Genomic DNA, 24,700 nt, shown 5'->3' with positions numbered 1-24,700 from the left:
CTTTGGGCAGCCCATTCCAGCCCCTCACCACTCTCTCTGTAAAGAACTTGCCCCTAACATCTAATCTAAACTTTCTCTCCTTCAGCTTCAATTCATTCCCCCTTGTCCTGCCAGTGACTACTCTTTTAAAAAGTTGATTCCCCTCCTGTTTCTTTGCTCCCTTCAGGGACTGGAAGGCTGCAATGAGGTCCCCCCAAAGCCTTCTCTTCTCCTGGCAGAACAAGCCCAGTTCCTTCAACCTCTCTTTGTAGGGGAGGTGCTCCAACCCTGTAATCATCTTCATGGCCTCCTCTGAACCCTCTCCCACAGTTTCACGTCTTTCTTGTATTGCGGGCCCCAGATCTGGACACAGGACTCCAGATGGGGCCTCATGAGGGCAGAGTAGAGAGGGACAATCAGCTCCCTGTCCCTGCTGGCCACCCCTCTTCTGATGGAGCCCTTCTGGATCCTCACTAAACTTTGTCTTCTGCAACTTTTACTGTCCCTTTCCCTTCTTTGTTAATATCAGGCAGCAGAAGATCTTGTGTACTGAATCCTGAGGTATTAGCGGATATGTTGTTGCTATGCTGAATGTAGCATTGTTTTGATACAAAGATTTTTAATAGCCAGCTCACTTCATGTGAATTTCCAAGTAGAAGTAGGACTGCACAGTAATAATTTATGAATAATATGTGGTGGCCTAGTTATTGGGCTGTTTACTGTATGAATATGTCTCTTTAGCCCAGTGGAAGGGTATGAGGAAAAATAGAAAGTAGAAGGAGAAAACTGTCTCTGGACACCACTCTCAAAGGTTTATCAATAAATAGCTTCAGAAACAATAGTCATCAGGCTGTTAATCAAGAAAGTACTATCTTCCTCATACAGAGCTGTTTTTCTTGGCATAGGATCCAGAAAAGTAAATGGTTTGGGTCACCTTAAGAAATAAAAAATCCTACCTTTGAGAGGCAGGGCCCTCTGTTCAGCAAACTGAAGAGATGTGCAGGACAGGTCTTTTGTGGTGCAGAAGACACAAAGATGTGTCTTTGTGTCATCTAAACCTCATTAAACATAGTCAAACGTATCTTATACAATCTGCCTGATTTAAAGTTCTTTTTCTCTTCAAATGCTATGGCTGCCTTTGGAAGGAAGCAGCGCTCAGGGCTTCCTGAGTAGTACTGAACAAAGGGACACAAAATGCTGAAGGGAAGGGCTGCAGCTAAGTTCAATGAACAAGTGTTCAGCAGATCAAAGGAGCCCTGATCTAGCTCTGCTGTCAACCTGAATTTGTTCCTGGGCAGCATAGTATGTTTTAAATATATATCAGAGAAACAAATATAAAATAATTTTCCTGGCGCAGACATTGACACTTGCAGCATGTTAGGAGTCTGTCTTATCCATACATATGTATAACTGTATGTGCATATGCTGCAAAGTCTCAGCAGAAGGAGAATCAAGGAATCACCATCCAGGAAAGGCAGAGGATCCCAGCTTGCTCTCTGAGTGGGTGGCTACTCTAGAACAGGCAGATGATCTATCTCTAGTAGGTGCATAGCAAACGTGCTGAAACCTAGACATCTTTAGCTTTGAGATGATGCTAGTTGAAATTGTTTGGATTTCCAAGTAGTGATAGCCTTCTGTTGTGAAATGGTCTTTAATTTTCCTCAGAGACACAGAAAGCATTGTATGATGTGGTTTAAAATTGAAGAAAATAAAAAAGAGAGAATGAGAAACAATTGAGGAGTACTTGTGGCTCGTATGTAACTGTTTTGTGGTAATGCAGTTGTGGTGATGCAGTTGCCAGTTCTCTGAAATGTCACAGTGAAGTAACCTCACTAGCAGAGCAGGTCAAGCATCTTGTAAAATATTCCAATGGATGTGATATAAAAGTCACTGAACTTATTTCTTGAAAGTATTAGTTCCAACTACCACAGTTGTGTTTTACTGCAGAGATGCTTTTGTTGAGAGTCAATAGCAGTTTTTATCTGCCATGGTCTTGGATAGTGGTTCTACTATCTTCTTGAAGGGTCTTTCCTTGAATTTTGGCAAAAACTGCATTGAGGTAATAGGCATTATCATTTGCTTTTAAATGTATATTTGTGTCATAGCTTGCTAGGCTTGGTTTTTGTTGTTATAGCAAAGAATTTATACATAGCACAGTCAAGTGGGTAGCTGGACTTTTGCCTGGCAGTGCAGTGAAGGGATTCAGGCATAGCACAGTTTGGGAGCTGAGTTTGTTCTCCCTGTGCAGTAAAGAAGCTAGTGCCTGGGTCTGTGAGAGCCAGTGTACAATCTCTTGTGCATTGTACCAAACCTCTTTGTACTTTTCTAGCTGAAGAAGATTGGTGGCGGTGGCTTTGGGGAGATCTATGAGGCGATGGATCTGCTGACCCGTGAGAATGTGGCCTTGAAGGTAGAATCAGCCCAGCAGCCCAAGCAAGTTCTCAAGATGGAAGTGGCTGTCCTGAAAAAGCTGCAAGGTAAGGTGGAAAGCTCTTTGGAAGTGCTAGAGGTTACTGTGTGTATTAAAAATTAAAATCTGAAGTTGCAAATGCTTAAGGTTTTTTTTATATCATTTTCTCTTCAGCTTCCATCTATATGTGATGTTACATTAAGTAAATCAGCTCAGAAATTTACTACGCTCTGCAAAGCATCCTACTCATGTGAGTTCCAACTACAGGAACTATTTTTGTCTACCAGGCTATAATAACAAAGAGAAGATGCGAACTCAACTGTTGGTGCACTGGTTTGTGCAGCCTAGTGATGCTGATTAAGTAGTAGGGAATGGAGCAAGCAATATCTGACTAAGAAATGAGGTTAGCTGATTGCCTTCCAGAGGACTGGGATGATGTCTGTGACTAGCACTGTGAGCATGCTGGAGTCTCCAAGTAAAATGGTTGACTAGTAGAGGAGTGCAAAAAGTGGATGATGTGTACAGGGAAACTGGTAATTAATTAATTTTTCATCTACCTGACTGTCCTGAAGGCAAAGCATGAAATGATTTTAGGTCTTTTAGTTTTGAGAGTGGTGGCTTTGAATTATGTTAGTTTAAATTACATACCTACTCTTAAGTCTCCTGAACACAGCCTTATATTGGTTTGGATGTGGAGGTCAGCTCTGGTACCATCAATATCTATGGTTGAACCTGCCAGAACTTACAAGCAGGTTTCAAAGTGACCGGGAAGCAACAGAACAGGAGCCTTCCTTGACTTGTGTCCAAGCCTGTTCCACTTAACAAACTACAGTGAAGGAGGGCTTGTCTTATGCCAGGAAACTGTTTTATATTTGCACAGATGAAACTATGAATAAGGCTAAAATTTAAAACTTCCTGTGCTGATCTTTAAAGTCACAGTCATTCTCAGGAACTAACTAGTAGAATACTGTGAAAGAACCCAGCCAGTATCTCACAGGCTTTTGCGATGCTGAGGAGAGACAGTTTAACACCACGGGGCCAAGGGAGCAGCCTTACTGCAGTTTTTCCTGGCTGAAGGAACAGTTGATGTGTCTTCTACTAAAACCTGATTGCTAAGGGAGGATGTAAATAAGGAATTTCCAAATCTCCCTTTGAGGAGCTAAGAACTACTGTCTGCTGAAGTGCATTGTGCATGGATTTCCTTGTGCAGGCAAGGAGCTCTATGCACAGGTACAGTTTACATGTTCTAGTGTAATAAACCTTTGAAGGTGTGTTCCTTTCTGCAAGATTCCCACCGGGGCTAAGGGAATGCCTCCCCATGAAGCAGTTGAATAGTATTCGTACCACAAGGGCTCATGCTTCTGAGAGGGTGTTGTGGCCCTGTATCTCAGTCTGTACCTCTGCCCTTGTACAGAATCCCCAGAGATACGATTGAATTACAGGATGAGACTGTTGCAGGTCTTGTGAAACAGAGGTTACTCAATGTTTGTGACAGATCGCCTCTAGCTAAAAATCTGAATCGTTTTTGAAGGTCAAATAGTTCCCTGCAGTTCAGCTCTTTTGAGAGGAGGACTGCTAAAGCCTCTTTTGAATACATGGTATTGTAATAGATTCAGCTGAGCTGTGTAAAGATAATTGAAACAAAGGAAAAATCAACCCAGGTCATTAGGAGGGAGCTTGCTGTTGATCTGTGAGAGGCCTGGATACACAGAGCTCCCAGGCAAAAGCAGAGCATGTGGCTGAGGACTGAAAGCAACATAGGGAGGGCAAGCAAGGCAGAGATTTAGATTTTTGCATTAGGTTGTGTGCTTGGGAACTGCTCTGAGTTGAGGATGATTGCAAATGCCTTCAACAGCAGACTATTAGAATACCAAGAGGTGATGCTATCATGCCAGCTAGTGTTAATATCTGTTACATCCAGGGTGGGGAATGCTTGAAAAGCATGACCTGAAGTCACCAAATCAGAGCTAGCATCAGAACACATATAGGGGGTTGACTAATGCTCATGCTTTGCCATCGGTGTTTATTTCTGGAAAATAGTTGAGAATACCAAAAGTCTTGAAAAAACGCCCACAGTTGTACTCAGCATGATGCTGGTAATTGGGGAGAGAGAGTGGTGTGTCAAATTAGGAAAGTTCCTTGGGAAAGCAGTTAGCGAATATTAAGGGACAGAAAAGACAGAAGCAGCAGACTTGGCTGTGCATCAGCTGTCCTGTGTTTCAGAATGACAAATTACTTCAGCCATATTTTTACAAATCCAGCTGTTCTGTCCAGAGTTTTAGCTTTTTTGGTTCAAGATTAATTCTCAAATGCCTTACTGAAAAAAAAAATGATAGACTTAAAGTAAGAAATAAATTTCAGAGAGTTGGGAATCATTTGTTGTGTCTGTTTTTACTGTGAGCTGTTGTGAAGAGCAAGAAATGTTTCAGAAGGGGAGATACTGAATAGTTTGCAGATAAAGTTGGTGGTACTGTTATAGGTGATATCGTTGGGTCATGGCTTTCCAGGTAAAAAGCAAAGGAACAGTGTTGTCTGAAATTCCTCTTTACCTTTGTTAGAATTGAACACTGCAGTCCCTCATAAATAGACCAGCTTTACTGTTTTCTATTTAGGTATCACACCAACTTTAAAGGACTAATGAGGTTTTGCTCATTTCAGAGCTTCTGATCAGGATCTTGCAAGCTACTAGAGTTTCAGAGTTTGGGACAGAGAAGGCTGGCTGTTGGCCCATGCTGCAGACCTACTTCAGGACCTGATTTGGGTGTAGCCTGACCTCCTGGTGCAGTAGCCCCTGATCACTTTGGACTGCAGGCTGTTACCGACAGTCAGGCTTTCTGGGATGTTTTCTGGAATAGCTACGTAAGGAACACAACTGCAGTTCCCTCATTGTCCTTACTGCACTGGCAGTCTGCACAAAACATCCAAGGAACTAATCAGTTACACAGACTCTTTAGAAGAGTCATAAGCTTCTTATAAACATTGTGTGTGGTCTTCTGCTGTGAGGGTGGTCAAATACTGGGACAGGTTGCCCAGAGAGTCTCTATCCTTGGAGATACTCCAAAGCCAACTGGATGCAGCCTTGGACAACCTGATGTAGCCGTCTCTGCTTGAACAGGTGGGGTGGACTAGGTGATCTCAAGAGATCCCTTGCAACATAAATAATTCTGTGATACTTGTGCTTGGCTATGTGAGGTCACTGTCACATCAGTATTTCTCAACTGTCCTGTGGAGTCATTCTGTTCTCTTGTTTGATCTGATTTTTCTATCTGTACGGTGCTTTTTCTTTCTCTGTTCAGATATTAATGTTTTTGCCAAAGGCAAAGTTCTTTCTGACTTGTAATGTTACTTGCAAGAATCATAGAGCATCTTCTGACCAACATTCCAAATTGTGCTGTCTTGGGGCTGGGAAGCACCAGCAGTGCTGCCCTTTTAGGCTTTGAGTGAAGTATGATTGAGAAGTCAGCTTACAGTTTCTTTCTTAAGCTCAAGCAGGTGATGAGCTGAAGATCTTAGTTGTCCTGTTGTTTCCCATGTATTCAAAAAGTTTCCAGCAAAATTTCTCGCTCTTTCTTGCCTTCCATGACTATTTTAGTTAAAATCAAAACCTCTTGGTCCCACAGAGTTGCTGTACAATATTTTGTTCAGGCTGGGCTTGCAGGGGTCAGGACATTCTGTCTGGTGTTAATGTATCTGGTTGATTTTAATCAGAGCACCACAAGGTAAGTGTTTTTTTTCCCATCTTTGCCAAGCACTGGTTTTTGCTTATGTTGCTCCACTTTTCTGACAGGGCCTTGGCACTGTTGAACCACAGCCATTTTCTTAGTGAGTGTGTTGGAAAGCTTACTGGGGAAACAGGGAAATTACATCCTCTTTTTGTACCATTAGGAATGCTGAGCTCAGTATCACAATACATACTACCGTCCTTGCTGCTGAAGGAGGCCTGCACCCCCCACAGTGCCTGATTTAACCTGTATGATCATTGCAGCACAAGCAGATTGTGACCTTGGCCTTCTCTTTTCCTTGAGACCACACCACATGTTTACCACTGTCTGCTGTAGGTGAAGTCCTCTGCTGTTTATCAACACCATCCTGACCAAGCCTTTTGGCCAGACTGGAGGAGTTGCTCACCACTTGTGTCAGGCTTGATTCTCTTTGCATTATTTGTCCCTACCGTGGATGCAGGAATAAGTGGGACTAAGTTTACCTGGAGGATCAGGAAATTTTCCTTCCTTGAAGAAAGCTACTGTGCAGTTCGCAGCTACTGGGTGCTATGGAGAGTCGAGGGAACCACATCAGAGAGTAGACTTCTGCAGTAATAGATTATTATGTATTTATCTCTAAAATGTCCAATAAGTAACAAGCAATATGGAAATTATATGAAAAATTCATGGTGTACAGCAATAAGAAATGTGTATATATAGTTGGTGACTCTAGGGATAGTAAATCAAAGTAATAGTATGAAAAAAGATAATAAAAATATTTTATAGACAGCAAATAGAGAATTGCCCTACAAGGGATGAAAATCTTACCTATATGAAATTCAGAAACTGTTTCAGGGATAGTTTGGCACCTCTGCACAGAGAGTTTCTGCATGAATATAGCCCCTCTGTCAAAGGAATACTATTTTAGTGCCAAGCCCTCATTTTATTACCTTAATCACTACTGTAAAATTATCTTTAAGTGAGATAATTGTGTACAACTACCATTTGCACATAATTTTAACCTACTGGGCTTTTCTGCTTTGCAGTCAAGTATTTGCAAACCAAGCCTAAGCTTCACTGGTGAAATACTTCTTGTGGATGGAACTTGTCTCCAATAAGAAGGTTGCCTTTGCTGGGTTTATGTTTCACTCTGTTAAGCTATGAGCAGTACAATGCCAGCAGATCAGTGGATAGAAGCCTGTACAAGTCTATACATCTCCAGCACATACAGCTTGTGGATTCTACACTATGAAGGGGGTTCCAAACAACATCTGTTTCAAGGTCTTTGCTTTGGGTTAGTTTTAGTTAGTCTGGTCCCCCTGTCTGAGGGACTGGTTGTTAGTTGGATCCGTCCCCTTTAGGATTTGGGGACAACTTGGCATGCACAGAATCATAGAACACTCTGGGTTGGAAGGCACCCCAAGGATCATAGAGTTCCAACCCCCCTGCCACAGGCAGGGCCACCAACCTCCAGGCCTGGATCTAGACAAGATTTCCCAGGGCCCCATCCAACCTGGCCTTGAACGCCTCCACGGATGGGGCCACTTCTTTGGGCAGCCTGTTCCAGCACCTCACCGCTCTCTCTGTAAAGAACTTCCCCCTAATATCTAATCTAAACCTTCCCTCCTTCAGCTTCAATCCATTCCCCCTTGTCCTGCCATTGTCTGCCCTTTTAAAAAGTTGATTCCCCTCCTGTTTCTCTGCTCCCTTCAGGGACTGGAAGGCTGCAATGAGGTCCCCCCCACAGCCTTCTCTTCTCCAGGCTGAACAAGCCCAGCTCCCGTAGCCTCTGGCACCATTTGAACAAAGTTTACATGGTGCAAAGCCGCTCTGTGAACCACACTGTCACACAGTAGTTGTGATGATTGAAGGCCCTATAGGGGCTTGCTTTAAAACCTCATTGCTATTCTAAACCAGGACTGAGACTTCTGTTCTTTCTCATCATGGGGGTGGTTTCCTATCATTGAACATGTAGAAGGAAGAGGCCTGTTAATTCTACAAGGTGCTTTTCCATATCTTCAGTGCTTTTCTAACTCTTCAGAATATAGACAGACAGAACCCTGCCTGCTCTCTCTGTGACATTTTTCTTCCACTCTGGTTTGCTACACTAACATTCAGTTGGTAAAGGAGTAAATCTGTGAAATACTATCTGGACTTTTTCTCATCTCTGAGGTCCTTGAGGTTAATCAAAATGCAAAGGCTCTGTTAGAACAGCTCTTGCACATCTTTTGAAGCGCTTGGTTTAGCTTATCTCAATGTCAGGCTGCCTTTCCAACAGCAGCCTCAATTGCACAAATAGTGAACCTTTCTGATTAGGTTCAGTGGATTATTCTCTCTAGTTTTTGGGCTGCTGCAGAGAGGGGCATGGAAATAATCTTTGCATATGTCTGCTTTAGATGCTCAACTGGGGCTGTGAGGTCCAGAACCAGATGCTTTGAATTCAAAAGTAATTTTCTTGTCCTTACCCGCTTCTTGATAGGTCTCTCTGGGAGCACTCTGAGGGCTTGTGAGACTAGGACAATGCAAAAGGATCTCTCAAAGGGCATGGACCTCAAATGCCTTCTGGCCTCCAGGCTCCCCAAAATGCAGATGTGGCCACAGCATTCAGTTTCCTTTTCTCAGATTCTCCTTGGAGCATCCTAACAGTCAGATCCTCAGTTAAAATGGACAGAATCTTCTGGTGCTGAGCTGTGTTTTCTGTTCCTCCATGGTAGCAATTTTGTCCTGGTGTGAGGCTACAAGGTTCCATGTATTTGCTTTTGACCTCAGCCAGCAGCCAGGTATTCCCGTGCTCTCCTCAGCATGTCATTTTCTGTGGAAGTGCTTTCTTTCAAAACTGCAACAGTAACCAGTCTCACTGCGTAGGACTGATTAATTTTATTCTGCAGTGCAGAGATCTTCTGCATATTGAGTAACTGTGCAAGATGCAGCCTGGTCCCAGGCATTGTGGTTTTTGAGTACCCGATTTTATTACAGCAGATAGCGAAGCAGGTCTGTGTTGCTTGTTCCCCGTTTACTGCCAGGGGTTGGACAGGTAAGGGTTTCCTAACAAAATAAGGGAAGAAAAGGGGTCTTCCTTGGTTTTGGGGTTTTGGTTTTTTGCATATGTGAGTTTTTCATGTTAAGTGATGCCTTAACTCTCTGCGATTCAGTTTATGTTACTTTTGTGGATACATTTCGTGTGTTTCTATAGTATTTTGCTGGGTTGATGTAGCCAAGCTATCTGTAAAGGCTGGAAAGCAGGGTAGCTTACATTGGCCAGGTCTTTAAGCTCTCACAGGGTGGCAGAGTCAGACACTTGACTGCCAAGCACTGCATTTTTCCATATGGAAGAGTCCTCTGGGTGTTTGAACTGGCATTTGGGCCACATGTTTTCTGTGTCAACCATAGTGTCACAGGATGGGAGAAGGATGTGGGATGGATGAAAAAGGATTAAAAACATGGTGGGGGGTCGAGTGTGTTTTGAATTCTTGCTCCTTTACCTTGCTCTATGTGGGATCTATTATCAGTTGCTCATCTTAAAGTTTCTAGTGGTCTTGGGAAATTATCCTGTGTGAGGTCAGACAGTTTTACCTTTTACTGTTCAATTAGATGTAGATGGTCAGCCTTCTGTTTTTATGTCCATTAGTACATTCACTTATTACAGAAGTACTAGCAAGGTTAACCCAGTTGATTAAATCCTAGTTATTACTATTGGATAATGCAGTTATTTAAGCCTTACTTCCAGCATAAAAATGTGTTTTCTTTCATGTTCAAAACTCCTTGTCTCCAGCTAAGTTGGCAAGTCCCTGAAGTCAGCTAGTTTGGCCAGGGATGAAACTTGCTAACTGTGAAGGAAAGAAAACCGTATGCCAGTCAGCTTTGCCAAGCTACAGACACCATTTCCAAGTAAAGTTAGAAGATGATGAAAATAACTTTCATTTAATTTTCTAGCCCTGATGGATCCTCCATTTCTTTAGAACATTTGTACAGAAGTTAATTTAATATCCCCACAATACAAAATCTGTGATAAGCTGATAAACCTGATACTGATGTTGACAGGTGAATACAAAAGAAGATAGCTGTAAAATTTATATATATATATATATATACTGTAGAGCTTGAGAAATAGCTGCGGCTTTCCAAATGCTGGTGAGATGTCCACAGCTGTGTTCTATATCATAGAGACCCTGGCATTGCCAAATGCTCAAGCAAGGCATGTCACTGAGCACTTGGGGTTTTCCTATGTAGTTGTCTTTATGGCTGAGCTGCTGGATGACTGTGCTATGCTGTTTATTTTTGGCCATCAGAATGATGATTCTGGAATTAAGGTGAGTTTGTGATGAGAGAGGTCAGAGGGCACCACTGGTGCAAGAGGCAGGCCTTCAAGAAAAATGAGTGTTTGACAAAGATAGATCCAGAGGATAATTTAGGCTGTCAGGGGACACTGCTGGAAGTCTCTAGTACAACCTCCTGCTCCAAGAAGAAAGAAACAGATCAGGTTTTGAATTGTCTCCAAAGGTGGAGATCCCACAGTCTCTCCAGGCCCCTCTTTTAGCCACCCTCATGGTGAAAAAAATGACACCTTATGGGAATTTCCCATATTGCAGCTCCAGTCCAGTGGCTCTCTGCCTCCAAGAAAAGTCAGGTGCCATCTTCTCAGCACTCTTCTGCTAGGTGGTTCCCTCCAGTTTGAAGACCCCCACCGCTGTCTTCCTAATCTGTGCAGTATGCTGTAGAAGTTTCTTCAGTGCTTTGGGTGGACTGTTAGCAAAAGAGGCAGCTCATCTGTGAAGATGAACCACAAGATAATTTTAGCATAAATTTAAAAGGTTAAATTCTTGAACTCCTTCAGCAAGAAGAGTGGTTATTTGTTTTCTGCAGGTGAAAATGCAGGAAGTACAGAATCTCTTACAGAAAAAAACGCCAAACCAACCCAAAACTTCAAATTGCAACAATAATGTCATGTATTTTCATTGCTGTATTGCACTTATGTTAGGAATTTTTAAGAACTTAAACGAGTAGAAGATTGGAATGAATATTGGTTTCCAGCAGTTTGAAATTGATATGTGTGGAAAAATATGCTCAGAAAAAAGGATCATCATTTAATTTTTTAAGTGGTGCATAATGAAAGTTTTTCATGTAATGAAAGTTTTTAAGTATTAACATGGGATTGTTAATCATATCTCTACAAAGTGATGAATATCTATCTTAGGGTAGAAGGGTTTTCCAGATACTTAAGTTATTTTTATACATGAGGACATGGTTATTGACAGTAATTTTTTGGAGTTACTTCAGAACAAGGACAGTGAAGGCCATTTCAATAGCTAAAGCCTTTTATTTCTTACCCAGCATTATATGGGAGATTATTCCATTCATTTTAGTTTAAAGGCAGCAGTAAAAATACTATTTTTCTATGAGTGAACATTAAAACACTGCCTTAACTAAATGCTTGGAGAAATGAATGCATGTGAAACAAAATGCCTATTCACTGAAACTTATTCCTTCAACCTATGTTAGTTAGTTAACAAACCAACACTCATTATAATCTCTTGCTCTGTTCCTTTACTGTGTTGAAAGATAGCTGGTTTGTTTTAATAATAATCTAATGCAGATATAGGACTTCTTATAGGACATCTGAAGTATGAGCTTGTGATCTTCTGTAATATCAATTGGCTGTTCAGTGGAGCAGTCCAGCAAAGGAGTGAGTATGATCTGGCAGTTAGTGCAGTAAAATGGTTGTGAGGCTCCCTATACTAAGTATATCTTAAAAAAACCCGCTTCCCCCCCCCCCTTTCTTACTTTTCTGGGTTAAAATATGCTTTGCTGCCTTCTGTGCTATGATCTTCATGCTTGAGGAGGGCATGTGTGAAGAAAGAGGGCTATTTCTTTTTGCCTTGAAGAAAAGTATGATAGTTTCATCTTCCCAGCTGCACAGGAGATTATTAACATGATTTTTTTGTGGGCTTCATAGTTGTGATCAACTTCAGGACTGATCTGCAGGAATCCTAAAGTCACTCCAGACTGTCAGCTTCCATCTGCTCCTTCAGCATGGTGTAGACTCCTCTGAGAGAGCAAACAGTTGTTACCTGGTGCCTCCTTTAGACAAAAAAAAAGGAGTAAAAGCCTCAGAAACCCAGAGGGGTTTATCCCATCTATATGACCAGCTGGTTGTACATACACCACCTCTAAATGTCACCTGCTTTCTCTACACTCTGTTACATTCCTTATGTTTCACGCAGCAATTGTCACAATTTTCCTCTTGCCCCCACCCTCCTCCTTTTCCTGGTGTTGCTGGTGTTGTAGAATAATGCCTGGGAGACCTGTTCCAGGGACTGTCTGAATTCCCAAGACCAACAGGAGGGGTCCATTTTAGGCTGGAAAGGAGGGTTCAGTATAAAATCAAGTCAGTTTTGGGATGTGGGTCATTGTGGTGGGTTGACCCTGGCTGGAGGCCAGGCTTTACTCCACCAAAGCTTTACTCCTGAATTCTCTCCCTCCTCCCTGCCAGCAGCACAAGGGTACAGGGAATATGAGTTGGGGTCAGTTCATCACATCTGGTCTCTGACATCCCTTCCTCCTCAGGAGGAGGTCTCCTCACACTCTTCCCCTGCTCCAGCATAGGCCCTTTCCATGGGAGACAGCCCTCCAAGTACTTCTCCTGTATGAGTCCTTTCCCATGGGGGCTACAGTTCTTCATGAGCTGCCCCAGTGTGGGTCTCTTCCACGGCCTGCAGAGCTTCAGGACCAGGCTGCTCCAGCACAGTCCCCCATGGGGTCACAAGTCCTGACAGCAAACTTGCTCTGGTGTGGGCCTCTCCCTCCTTCACAAGTCCTGCCAGGAGCTTGCTCCAGCACAGGCTTTTCATGGAGTCACAGCCTCCTTCAGGTGCCTCGACCTGCTCCAGTGTGGGGCCAGGCCCTCCATGGGCTGCAGGGGGACAACCTGCCTCACCGTGGTCTTCTCCATAGACTGCAGGGCAATTTTAGCACCTCCTCCCCCTTCTTCTTCATTGACCTTGGTGTCTGCAAAGTTTCTTAAATCTTCACACTCCTCCCTGGCTGCAAAAGCTCTTGCTTCCCCCCGGCTCCTGTCTTAACTCTGCTCCCTGAGAGGTGCTGCCACCATCACTGATGGGCTTGGCCTTGACCAGTGGCAGGTCCCTCTTAGAGCCAGCTGATATTGGAATCAGGAATATCCGTGAAGTCAGAAGGGGCAGCACTGAATTATCAGGGATGTGTCTTAAATCACAGTCAAGTGTATTGGACTCCTGGCACACCAAAATGATTGATTGAAGTGGCCAGGTTCTCCCCTTCAGAGGATTGGTTTTTAATGTACTTGTCTGTAGCTTTACAGCAATAAAAAGCACATCGTGTCCTGCCTATCAGTGCTTTGCAATTACTTAAAACAGTAAAAGCAAGTAAAAATTGGAGCAATTTACCCTTTTCACCACACAGTAGCTCTCATTGCCAGTAGAAAGAGTCATTGTTTTGGCTGTTGCCTCAGTATCCATCTCCTGGTGCTCTGAAAGGCAAAACAAAGCAAAGTGGGAATCACAGTGTGTCTGTAAGCAAGCCAGGCTGGTTGGTGTGTGTGAATCTGTAAGGGTTTAAAGGATGAGTGTGGACCTGCCCTGGCCTGTCCATCCTGTCTGAGACCTGTATCAATTTGCTGAAGTACACAGGTATCATAAGCTCCTAAAGAAACTTATCTGGTTCTTTCTGAGGTTATCCAGATATGTTGACTTTATAGCCACAAATCTTGTTTTGAAGATGGTTTCATATTGGCTGGCAGCATAGCCAGTACTGGCAGGAAGACATGTAGGACACTTGAAGCTTGCTGGTGGTCTCTTCTTGGTAATGCCCAGGCCAAGATGTGCACTACATCCAGGCAGTATCTCGAGTTCCTTCAGAAAACCAGAAACCTGTATGTTTAAAAAAGCTGAATTTCAATTAACTTGGCGGTAGTAGGAATGCAGTGGCACCCAGTACTCATGGGCACACGCAGGACATGGGCTTAGTATGTGAGAAAAAGGATCAAGGAAGAGTGTGCAGGCTGCCCTGATGTATACTGCAGAGGGTACTTCCCTGATCTCTGAATATGTTTTCCTGAAGTATGGTGGCTTGTGGTGTTCCTTGATGTCTTCACCATGGTCTTTCACACTCAGCCTGGAACTGGACAGCCTCCTTAGGACTGAACTAGAGATGTGGAGGATCTGCAGCCACATAACCTAGCTTATCTAACCAAATACAGGTGCATACTGGGGGGAGAGGGGCTGGTGGGTGGGATGGTTTGTTTTAAGCCTGTTTTTCCAAGAGTAAGGGGTAGCCAAAGCCTTTGTCCCCCCAGTTCTAGTTGCTACCAGCTCTGTTATCTCATTAGCAGCTCTGTTATCTCATTGTGATAGGGGAGAGTGTGGATGTTCTGCTAGGGGGCTGTTGGGCCCTGGAGAGCAGGCTCTTCTTGATGCTCTTATCAGAGCCTGGGGTGGAGCTCCATATTCCACCCTTGTATGCATTGTTCTGGTTCTCCAGTGAGAATGCCACTTCTAGGTCTCTGGCAGCCCTCCAGGTCCCTATCCTGTCACATCTTGCTGTCTCCAACAGTTTTTGATGCCCCAGGCCTGTGATGCACCCAATGAGAGCAATAGCAGGGTCCCAAGGGTGTTAGAGCCTCTGCCATTACTGATTACTGTATCTGTTCATGCTCTTCTTTTTTTTTGTTTTAAAACTGGGAGATATCAGACGATAAGCTTTGGCTTACAAGCTAATTAAAATCATAATTGCTCAAGTGCTACAAAAAAACACAGGGCAAAACCATGCAGTGATACTCACCCTCTTCCCTGCTTAGAAACCATGCCATTGTGGTCTACATCACTTTTACTCTGTTATCAGTAGTAGTTTGCTGGTAGAGGAATGCATGCATTGTACTTCCCCCTTTGCTAATGCATGCCATCAAAAATCCATTACAGGTCAGAGTCTGAAACCACAGCCTATGTTCCTTCTTTTTTTTTTTTCTTTTTTTTCTCCTCTTTTTTCCTTTTTTTTTTCTTCCTTTTTTTTTTTTTTTTTTTTAATGGGTCCTGTTTGGTGCCATGTGATGAAATTTAGACATTGTGGCAGCACTTTTGTACCACAGGGAATGAACCCTGAGGACTAGCTGAGTGTTTCAGGGTGGCTGGTTGCTTTTGATACTGCCTGAATAGATGGAGTTTGTGCTTCTAACCCCATGACAGAACTTGATGTGAAGTTGTCCATCTACCCCAATTGGGGTAGATTTAGATTGGATATTAGGAAATAATTCTTCACTACAAGGGTGGTGAGGCACTGGGACAGGTTGCCCAGGGAGGTGGTGGCTGCCCCTCCCTGGAGGTGCACAAGGCCAGGCTGGATGGGGCCTTGAGCAGCCCGGTCTAGTGAGAGGTGTCCCTGCCCGTGGCGTGGGGGTTGGAACTTGATCTTTAAGGTCCCTTCCAGCCCTAACCATTCTGTGGTAACATGCTGCCAGTGAACCCATGAAGCCATGTGGTCATGTATGCTACCCATGGTTTAGCTCAGGGGTGGTGGTGCTGCATGGTCATAGTGCTGGTATAAACTGCAGTTTGTTGCACTCATATTTGTGCCCTATGTAACTTTGAGCATTCCTGACACTGATTCCCACTCACCACTATTTCACAGGCAGTTGTCTTGCTGAATGTTAGTGCTCTCCTGAGCTACAAGAATGGGAAGTAGAAATAAAATCAGGCTGGTCTGCAAAACTCCGTGCCTGATGCCACATATGGTTACACGCCCTCGGTCAGAACCATTTTCCTAAAAATCACAATCACAGGGTTGCTTCCTTATGTTCCATTCTGTATGTTTCTGTTTCTTTCCAGGGAAGGATCATGTTTGCAGATTTATTGGCTGTGGAAGGAATGAAAAGTTTAATTATGTGGTCATGCAGCTTCAGGTGAGTTCTGTGCTTCCCTTCTCCCCCTCATCCCATGGAGATGTGACCACAGGGAAGGATTTACAGCGAGAAAATAAGTCCAAGCACTGGCGTAGAGACACTGTATGTAGGAAGTGGGTGGTATGGGAGACAGTGAGAGAGAGTAGTGTTGCTGTGATATCCCTTGGGATAGCTCCAGCTGTCAAGATGCACTAAGATATTTCATAGCTCTGCTTTTCTGTTTAAGATGGTTTTCGGTCAATTTTCTGGGGGATGTGCTCAATTCAGAATGCTGGCAGGAGCCACCTATAATATCATGCAGCAGTGGCAGCTGTTGCAAGTATCTCCTGCTGCTCTGTGCTGCAGCATTCAAAACATACCTCTTGTATCAGAGCTCAGAATGTGGCGGGAGCCAGTGGTGTCACACCTGCTGCACAGTCTTCTCTGAGAGGGAGTGATCTCTGGCTCCCCCATCTCTACTAAGCTCAACAGTTTGGTTTCTGCTGTGAAAGTGCTTTCTCCTGTTTGAACACTGCTGGTATTAAGTCAATCTGGGTAAATACTTGGGTAGCCAGTGCATGGTGACTGTACTGCTGGACAGCCAGCTACTCCTGTCAAGAGTTACACAGCTGAAGTCTTACATGGGTGTCTACACAAGCCACTGTAACAGGAGGAGTTGCAGGGACCTCTGTGTGGTTCAGCATGAAACACTAACCAGAAACTGTATACAGTTAGATCTTCAGAGCCCAAATATGGTGGTACTGTCCTGAAAACAGATTTCTTACTCACAAAAGCAGCTTGCTCTCACAGCATACAGTCACAGGAGAAAGAATCAGTGGAGAACAAGTGGCTGAGTCAAAAACACCAGGAAGGAAAACCTTTAAGGAGAGGGAGATTGTCATTAGCTCAAGGAGAATATTTTCAAACTAAAGGTGCTTCTTTCCAGTGCATTTGCCTTGGAAGCTGGCCCGTTTCAGCACCTGACATAAGAGTTGACAGGGAACTTGTCCCACCTCTTGCAGTTTGTGTGATCAGGGCTTTGCTCTGTATTGTTTATGATTAAACAATACAAGCCTATCCTTCCCCTGAAGATCTTACAGCGTACGTCCTGTTTCTTTATGATAGAACACACTGAAGGAAAGTGGGATGGTTGAAGCACTAAGTAATGAGAAGTAACCTGCTGCGTAATCTCAGTTATTTTTAAATAGTGACTAGTGAATGAAGTAAAACAGACACCAGGAGACCCCAGTACTTCTTTAAAATAAACTTCTGATTCTTTTGAACTGTAGTTCTACTTTGCAAAGTGGATGTTACAAAACCAGTGGATTCCTAGTGCTTGGGTTTGCCCAGCTTTGGGCTTTGGCATCTCAACTGCCGTTACAAGTAGAAAAAACCTTTTGCTCTCTAACAAGCCCTGGCTGTTGCTGGTGCTGCAGTGTGAGTGTGAATACGAGTTTTGAAAGGACTAATCTGGAGCTCATAGAGCAGCAAGGCTTCTAACTCCCCAGTCCTTACCCTAATGAGCTTAGTGAAGATACCTTGGAAAAATCTTTTCTGCATAGAATCTCCTTCTGCCCTGTTCTTGACTACATAGCTGAGCTCATAGAGTAGGCAGAGTTAAAAATCATTTCATTGTTTGGAATTTAGACTTTGATACTTAAAGCATTAGCTAGTTTAGCACCATCACTTTTCAGGCTAAATTCAGCTTCAAGGTTTGCTGAGACATGGTTTCTCATGTGTCACTCTGAATGTTGGCGTACTGCAACTCTCCCTCTCTCTTCAGTCACTGGGACTGAGGTTTCCGCTCTGAGCTTTGCAACTCCATGCATCTGCTCTGTTTCTTAGCCAGCCTGAAGGTGTTTATTTGGAATATAATGCATATTTTCTGTCTATTCCTGCAGTCAGTATGAGGTGTTCACATGCTCTTGAGTGATTTATGGAGAGGAAGTGCCTGAGACCATCTCTCAAACCAACTGGGGAAAATTACAGCACATTTCAGTATGCAGCTGTGAAAAAAAAACCCTGCCTTTGCCTGTTGCCCCTGGAGAACGGAGTTGGTGTCCAAGGAACCACTTCACAGTGGAAAGAGCAAGCTGCTGTCAAATCAGTAACTCAGATCTTTCAGGATAGTGATGACAAATCTGTGCTGCCGCAAGTACACTGTTAGAGAAATTAAAGAACATAAGCACAAGAGAAGTAGCTTAGTTTTTATTTTACTCATGCTGAGGACCAAACCCGGGCTGGTTGCTGTGGCTTGGCTGTATCTGTGTTAGTTGGCCTGTATCAAGTGTTCAAGGGACTAAAGCCCCTGAAGTGGAACATGGGTCAAACCAGTTTGGGAGACCAGTCATACACCAAAAAAGCCAGATGCAGTTGCCCCTTCAATATCTTGAGAACAGGAAAGGGGTTGATGAGCAGATGACATGTTTTCTCACCAAATGCTTGGAATTTTGTGTATCTTCTGTTGTGAATGTTGTTTGAATACATCTGGCCTTGCATTAGAAGCGTGCATGTCTTTGCAGAAGCAGAATCAAGAGATTCTGTAGTACAGTGATAAACAGTGTGTCCCTCTAACGTTTGTTCTTCATGCCTGTTCTCTGAGACTGTGGACCCTTATTCACGATGGTTTTGATCAGTTGATAAATGCATTAGTTCTGTGGATTAGGGGGTACTCTGCTGTAGGATATACTCATTTTAACGCCTTCTTTTTACAAATTGAAAGAGGTACAGGCAAAACTCAGATGAGAGACATCAAAGAACACTGATTCTTCTGGTGTTTAGTCTGTCCACTTTTCTTTTCCTAAACTGTTTTTACTTTTGTGCACAGCTGGTAGACTTCCCCTTCCCCCCTCCCCAAATTTTAATTAACTGGAGGTAAGTTACCATGGTTTAAAATACATGGGGTTTTAAGTCAGCAGAAAAATCCTCCTCTCTTGATATTGGGTGTGATTCTCTTGATAGACAGCTTTGCCATTGTGGCACTGCCACAACAATGCTGACTTGGCGCTTGAGCCGCAGAGCTGTGTGCCATGGAGCTTCTGATGAAACTGCTTCTGTGAGCTGTAACAGACAGTGGCTTCATGACCTGCTTATTGCATTTGTACTGCTTTAATCTTTAGATGGCTCAGAGAACAGTCAAAGGTTGTTCTTAAATCAGCCTCTATATAGTCTGGGTTTTAAAGTAAGGAGATGCTGGGCTTATACAGCCTGAGGCACTGCTGTCTGCGTCATGCCTATTTCCCAAATAGTACACCAGCTGACTTCCCAAGATCTGGTATCTTATCAGCAAATGTGTCACTTAAAAGTTAAAATGAAGTATTGGAGGATCATAGCCTGGAGAAGAGAAGGCTGTGGGGGGACCTCATTGCAGCCTTCCAGTACCTGAAGGGACCATACAAACTGGAGGGAAATCAACTTTTTAAAAGGGTAGAAAATGTCAGGACAAGGGGGAATGGATTTAAGCTAAAGGAAAAAAGGTTTAAATCAGATATTAGGGGGAAATTTTTTTACAGAGAGAGTGGTGAGGGGCTGGAACAGGCTGCCCAGGGAGGTGGTGGATGCCCTGTCCCTGGAGGTGTTCAAGGTCAGGTTGGATGGGGCCCTGGGCACCCTTGTGTAGATCCAGGCCTTGAGGTTGGTGTCCCTGCCTGTGGCAGGGGGGTTGGAGCTCTCTGATCCTTGGGGTCCCTTCCAACCCAGACCATTCTATGATTCTATGTTATAAAAGAAATAAAGCAGACATAAGGTGAGCACCTGTCTGATTAGCATTTCTGCCTTTTAGGGGATGCACATTGGAACTCTGCAGCTGTGAAATGCTGTGTTTTAATGTGATGGTTTAAAGTGTTTTATTGATTGTTTCAGGGCCGAAATCTTGCAGATCTCAGAAGGAGTCAGCCTCGAGGGACGTTTACGCTGAGCACAACGCTGCGATTAGGCAAACAGATTCTGGAATCAATAGAAGCCATTCACTCTGTGGGATTCCTACATCGTGACATCAAGCCTGTATGTTGTTTTGGAAATTTTCCTTTTGGTTGTATGTCTGTCTGTTCTGCTTGAGTCAGTAAAGATAGTCTGAATATGTGCAGATCTCGGTGGAGGCATTTAGGCTCCCTGCACACTCCCACTGTCTGACACATTGGCTATTTTCTTTAAGTATATAATAGTAATGCAGTATTGTCATTCCTTTAAGTGCATAGTGAACTAGTTTTTATTGGCAGAGGCTGGTCCATGGTGGGTTAGTACCTGTCAGTTACACTTGTGACTGACAATCTAATTTTGAACAATCATTTGGAGTCCAAACAGTTATTGCTATAAAAGGCTTCAGAAAGGATGCCTTGCTCTGTGTCCTATTGCTTAAAAATAAATAATTAATATTAATATAATAATATTAATAAAACTATTAATAAATAACATTTATTCTTTCATGTTTTAAATAATCCCCTTAATTTTTTCTGAGCAATTGCCAAAAAAGCTTTACCACTGTTTCCAGTGTCAAGAAACACAGTCATGATGTTGGTTTTCTGCCTAGGTGAGGCCTGACAGTGCCAGGTCTCACAGTAGGAGCCAGTCTTTTTCCTGCAGCTCTTCACTACTTGACCTGAACACTTGTTGCTCCACCATCCCTGAAATCATCTTCCTTCCAGCAAAGTTGTGTGCTGCTTTTAAAATCAGATGGTTCGGGCTGATCGGATTCAGATGAAAATCGGTCACTAGTGTGATTGCCTACAAATCCTTTAGCAGCCACCCTTTATGGTAAAGGATAGAACTTTAAGAAGGGGGTAAAAAAAAGAGCTTCTCTGTTAGCTTGTTGTCAGTTTATGTACTAAGAACCAAACCTAGTGGTTTTTTTGATGTCTGAATGTTCAGATAAATTTAGGTAATTCAATGCAGTGGATGGAGATTGTAGGAGCTAGGACATAATAGTGCATGCTAGCAGCTGAACCACCAACAGAAACATTTGCATACAGTAACTCCAGCCTGTTATGCAAGTGATGGAGCTCTCAGTGCAGAGCTGGTGGTGTTAAATGTAACTCTTTCTCATAGCAGCTGAAATTTAGCTAAGCTAATGTGAATTTTAGTTATTTTGAGACTCCGCAGTCACTTGTCTGCAAAGTTAACTTCTTAACATGCAGTGGTTCTCTAATGATGTTTAAAATTCTTCTCTTTGACTTAAGTTTCTACCAGAGGCATGTGGGACTATATGACAAACTTTTGTTGACACATGGCCACTCTTACCCAAGTTGCTGTTATAAATCTGATGGGTTTTTTTCTTTTTTCCTTTTTCTTTGTCTAGTCCAATTTTGCCATGGGCCGCTTACCCTCAACATACAGGAAGTGCTACATGTTAGACTTTGGTCTGGCCCGTCAGTATACCAACACTACTGGTGAAGTCCGCCCAGTAAGTACATTTTCAGTGATTTTTTTTTTAATTTATATTTTTTTTCCCCACTTCTGCAAGTGCTTAGGCATGGAAAGGTTTTGCAGTTGTTTTGTGGGTTTGGTTTGGTTTGTGGTTGTTATGCTTGGTCACTCTATTGGACTGCATTTTCTGCAAGGTGAGAAGCAGCAGGTGACTTCAGCTGAGTTGGGAATCTAAGAAGGGATGCTTGCTTTTTTCTTACAAGGTGTGTGGCTCTTTCTTTGTTTGTTTGGATTTGTTTTGGGGTTTTTTTTCCTTTTTTATAATCACGTTTTCAAAGCTTTGGAATACTTACTGAAGTACATTATGGCCAACCAAAGAAGGTGAACCCGGTGCTGGCCATGAAACTTCCATAGTACTAAAGGACTGGTCTAGTTCAGTTCTCTGTGATCTGGAGAACCGGGTCAGTGTGTTCCTAAAGGTTTGGGTGTTGGCTTTTTTGGGGGGGAGGGAATAATAAAATGCTAGAAGTTAGAAGCTGACCAGATGTCTGAGGTTGAACTTACTGTGAACTGGCATCTGTAATGCTGTTCTCACCCTTGCCTGGCTTTGGTTTTGTGTATGTTGTGCCTCCTGTCTGGATTTCTTAGCAGGAGTATTTCAGTGCACCTACTTGGAGGGGAGGTAAGGGCAGGGGGCATAACGTGCACCTTGTGACGTGTGTTATCTTCGATCCTTTTACCAGCACTGGGTTTTGTGGGGTCAGACATAAGGATGTATCTCTTGGTTATCAGTTAGAGCATTCCTAGCTTTTTTTTGGAACAGAGCGCAAGCAGAGAGGGTTTGCTCAGTCTCTCTTTTTATCATCCATGGGTTATACCTTTTGGTCTGCACATGGAAAATGTTGACAATGTCAGAGCTAAATTGAGATACTCTGTAGTACAGGATATGATGGGGGAGTGGGAAGAAAGCAAAGATCACTGAGCAGATTTTGTGTCTTCAGCAGATGAACAGAGTTGGGGGATTTTTCTTTTTATAAGCATTTTCAGTTGGACATTGCAAATCTTTTCTTTTTAGCTGTAGATGGGAGCAGCTTTGTAGGTGTCTGCATCTTATTCTTAAAAAGGCACACACTGTTGGTCGTCTTAGTCAATGCTGTTTAGTTTGGGAATAACCCTTCTCCATATAGCCCTCTTCAAAATGCAGCCCCACTCCTTTCCTCTTTCTGCAGTCAGAACTCAATTTGAGCTCATTATGGACTGAAACCGACATTTGGTTTTCTGCAAGATTTCTTCATTGCTTTGGTGAAGCAACTATGTTTTATGTGTGTGTTTCAAGTCTGTTCAGTTTGAACACTGGTCTTTCTTTACACTTAAAGAAACAAACTTTTCCAGCTGTCTCTTCTTTTGGATCCTCTCTTTTTATTCCTTTCTCCCACTAATTTAAAATTACTTTGCTTTTATTTTGCTGCGTCGTCAAGAGAATACTCTCAGGCTCTGTTTTTTGAAACTGCACTACATCCAGCCTTGACATTTTTCAGAGCAAAAAATTCTTCAGCTTTATGTCACAAGCTGTGTCCTGCTTGGGTTGGTGTGGATGAGGTGAGGCTTTGTTAGAATGCAAGACTTGGAGAAGGCTGGTCTTGATTCTGGTGTTCTGATGGTTGGTTGCTTGCTTGCCACAGATGAGTCTCACAGGTGGAGTAATGACACACAATCTTTTCCTGAAAAAAGACATGGCTTCCCAGAGGGGTAGGATTCTGCTCTGCTTAAAGTGGTAAAATGTCCCAGGTTGTTTGATATGTGGAGGATCATATGGGGAAAAGCCTTGTATACCTAATGTACCTGTTTTCTCGTGCCAGGCTTCAAGAGGCTGTTTGACCAAAGTGATACAATAAAAAATACATAAATATTTACTTCAGTCCCTAGTAACATTATCTTGTAGCCACCAGGCTGCTCAATCCTATTGTGTCCCATCTGCCTGATCCCACTGTTGAGTCTCACTTACCAGACTGAGACATTTGCCTGAAGAAGCATGGTGTGATTTGCTGCCCAAATAATGCACTGAGCATCATGAGGTGGATGGGGGTGAAATGCAGCATGAAGACAAGTGAAATGAGATTTTTTTGGGTGTTTTTTTCTTTTATTTTTAAATTAAGAACTTCATTTTCTATTTAATCAAACCAGTAAGGTAGACTATTGTTTCTCCATTCTCTTTCAGTTCCTTTATCCATGAGGAATACAATTCCCAGACTGGCAGCATGATCATCCCGAGCCTAGTTTTTTTGTGATTTTTTTTCTGAGGTACTGTACATAAGATAGATAGGGGAACCAGTTCATGTCCTCTTTTTCTGGAAGCATATCTGAATTTTGCTTTCAGTTGTATTAATTTATTAACAGATGTTTTCTGCTCAAGTAGGTTCTGTGCAGTTTCCTACAGTTTCAGAAGCACTGTCATACTTTATGAATAATAACAGAAAAAGTATTAGCTTCTTTCACATCCTCTGAAATACATAACCTCAGTCATGCTTGTCAGCTTTTCAAAAAGACTCCTAATGGCTAACAGGTAATACAGATAATGGGCCTGGCCTTTAGGATTCGGTAGTTTTGGTTTGTTTGGTTTTTTTTTAATTTAACTTAACTTTTTTTGCCTTCTTATTTTTGGTCACTTCTATTTTGAAAATACCTTTGATTTTCTAAAAGAGAAAACACTGTTATTCTGGGGAGCACAATCCTCCAGAAAGCTGAGTTGGCACTGATTTTAGGTATTTAGTTTTTTATGTGCAATTCACTGATATCAAAAGTATGATTTTTATTTTTTTTTTACATGAAAAGGCAAGGAGCTCCTTAGCAGGCAGATAGCATAGGCTGTCACTAAAGAGGTCTCATCCTGATTTTCTAGAGATTGATTAAAGCTTTGAGGTGGGATCATATCTACTTCCCATGATCTTCACTGAGTATTAACTACTCCATCCTCAGCTGTTACCACTCTGGCTTTCCTGACCCTCTATCAAGAGCTACCACAGTAATTTTTTCCTAGGGAGCTGTTAATGTTCTAAGCTTCTGATGAGTACTATGCATTTGGTTTGTATGTTTTCAGAGAGGATGCCTTCTTGTTTTGTATGTTTTTACAGAGCATAGCTACTTGACAGTTCAAGTTGCTTGTTTGGAATTCGTAAAGTTAGGGGCCACTTGGCTTAAGTACATCCAAATTTATTCTGGATCTGAATTCATTCTGTACTTGTAGGAAAAAAACCACAAACTAAAACAACCCAGATCTACCTTATGTGGAATGCTAATGACAGAAATGCTGCTCTGGAGAAAAGCTCTTGTTGCACAGATATG

General features: G+C 42.8%; 1 protein-coding gene across 1 annotated transcript in view; it reads left to right on the top strand.

The window, feature by feature from the left end:
* The window catches only part of TTBK1 (tau tubulin kinase 1), a gene marked incomplete at both ends in the record, with an annotated part of 94,192 nt that overhangs the window by 7,385 nt on the left and 62,107 nt on the right, over positions 1 to 24,700 (top strand). The window contains 4 exons of the mRNA XM_084262417.1: positions 2,309 to 2,456; positions 15,945 to 16,018; positions 19,859 to 19,999; positions 21,291 to 21,395. Coding sequence (XP_084118543.1) covers positions 2,309 to 2,456; positions 15,945 to 16,018; positions 19,859 to 19,999; positions 21,291 to 21,395 — 468 coding nt within the window. The remainder of the gene's footprint in view (positions 1 to 2,308; positions 2,457 to 15,944; positions 16,019 to 19,858; positions 20,000 to 21,290; positions 21,396 to 24,700) is intronic.

The sequence above is a fragment of the Gallinula chloropus genome (genome assembly GCF_964237585.1).
Source record: "Gallinula chloropus genome assembly, chromosome: 3".
Lineage (NCBI taxonomy): Eukaryota > Metazoa > Chordata > Aves > Gruiformes > Rallidae > Gallinula > Gallinula chloropus.
Note: the sequence above shows the minus strand (reverse complement) of the source record. Positions and strands in the feature narration are given on the sequence as shown.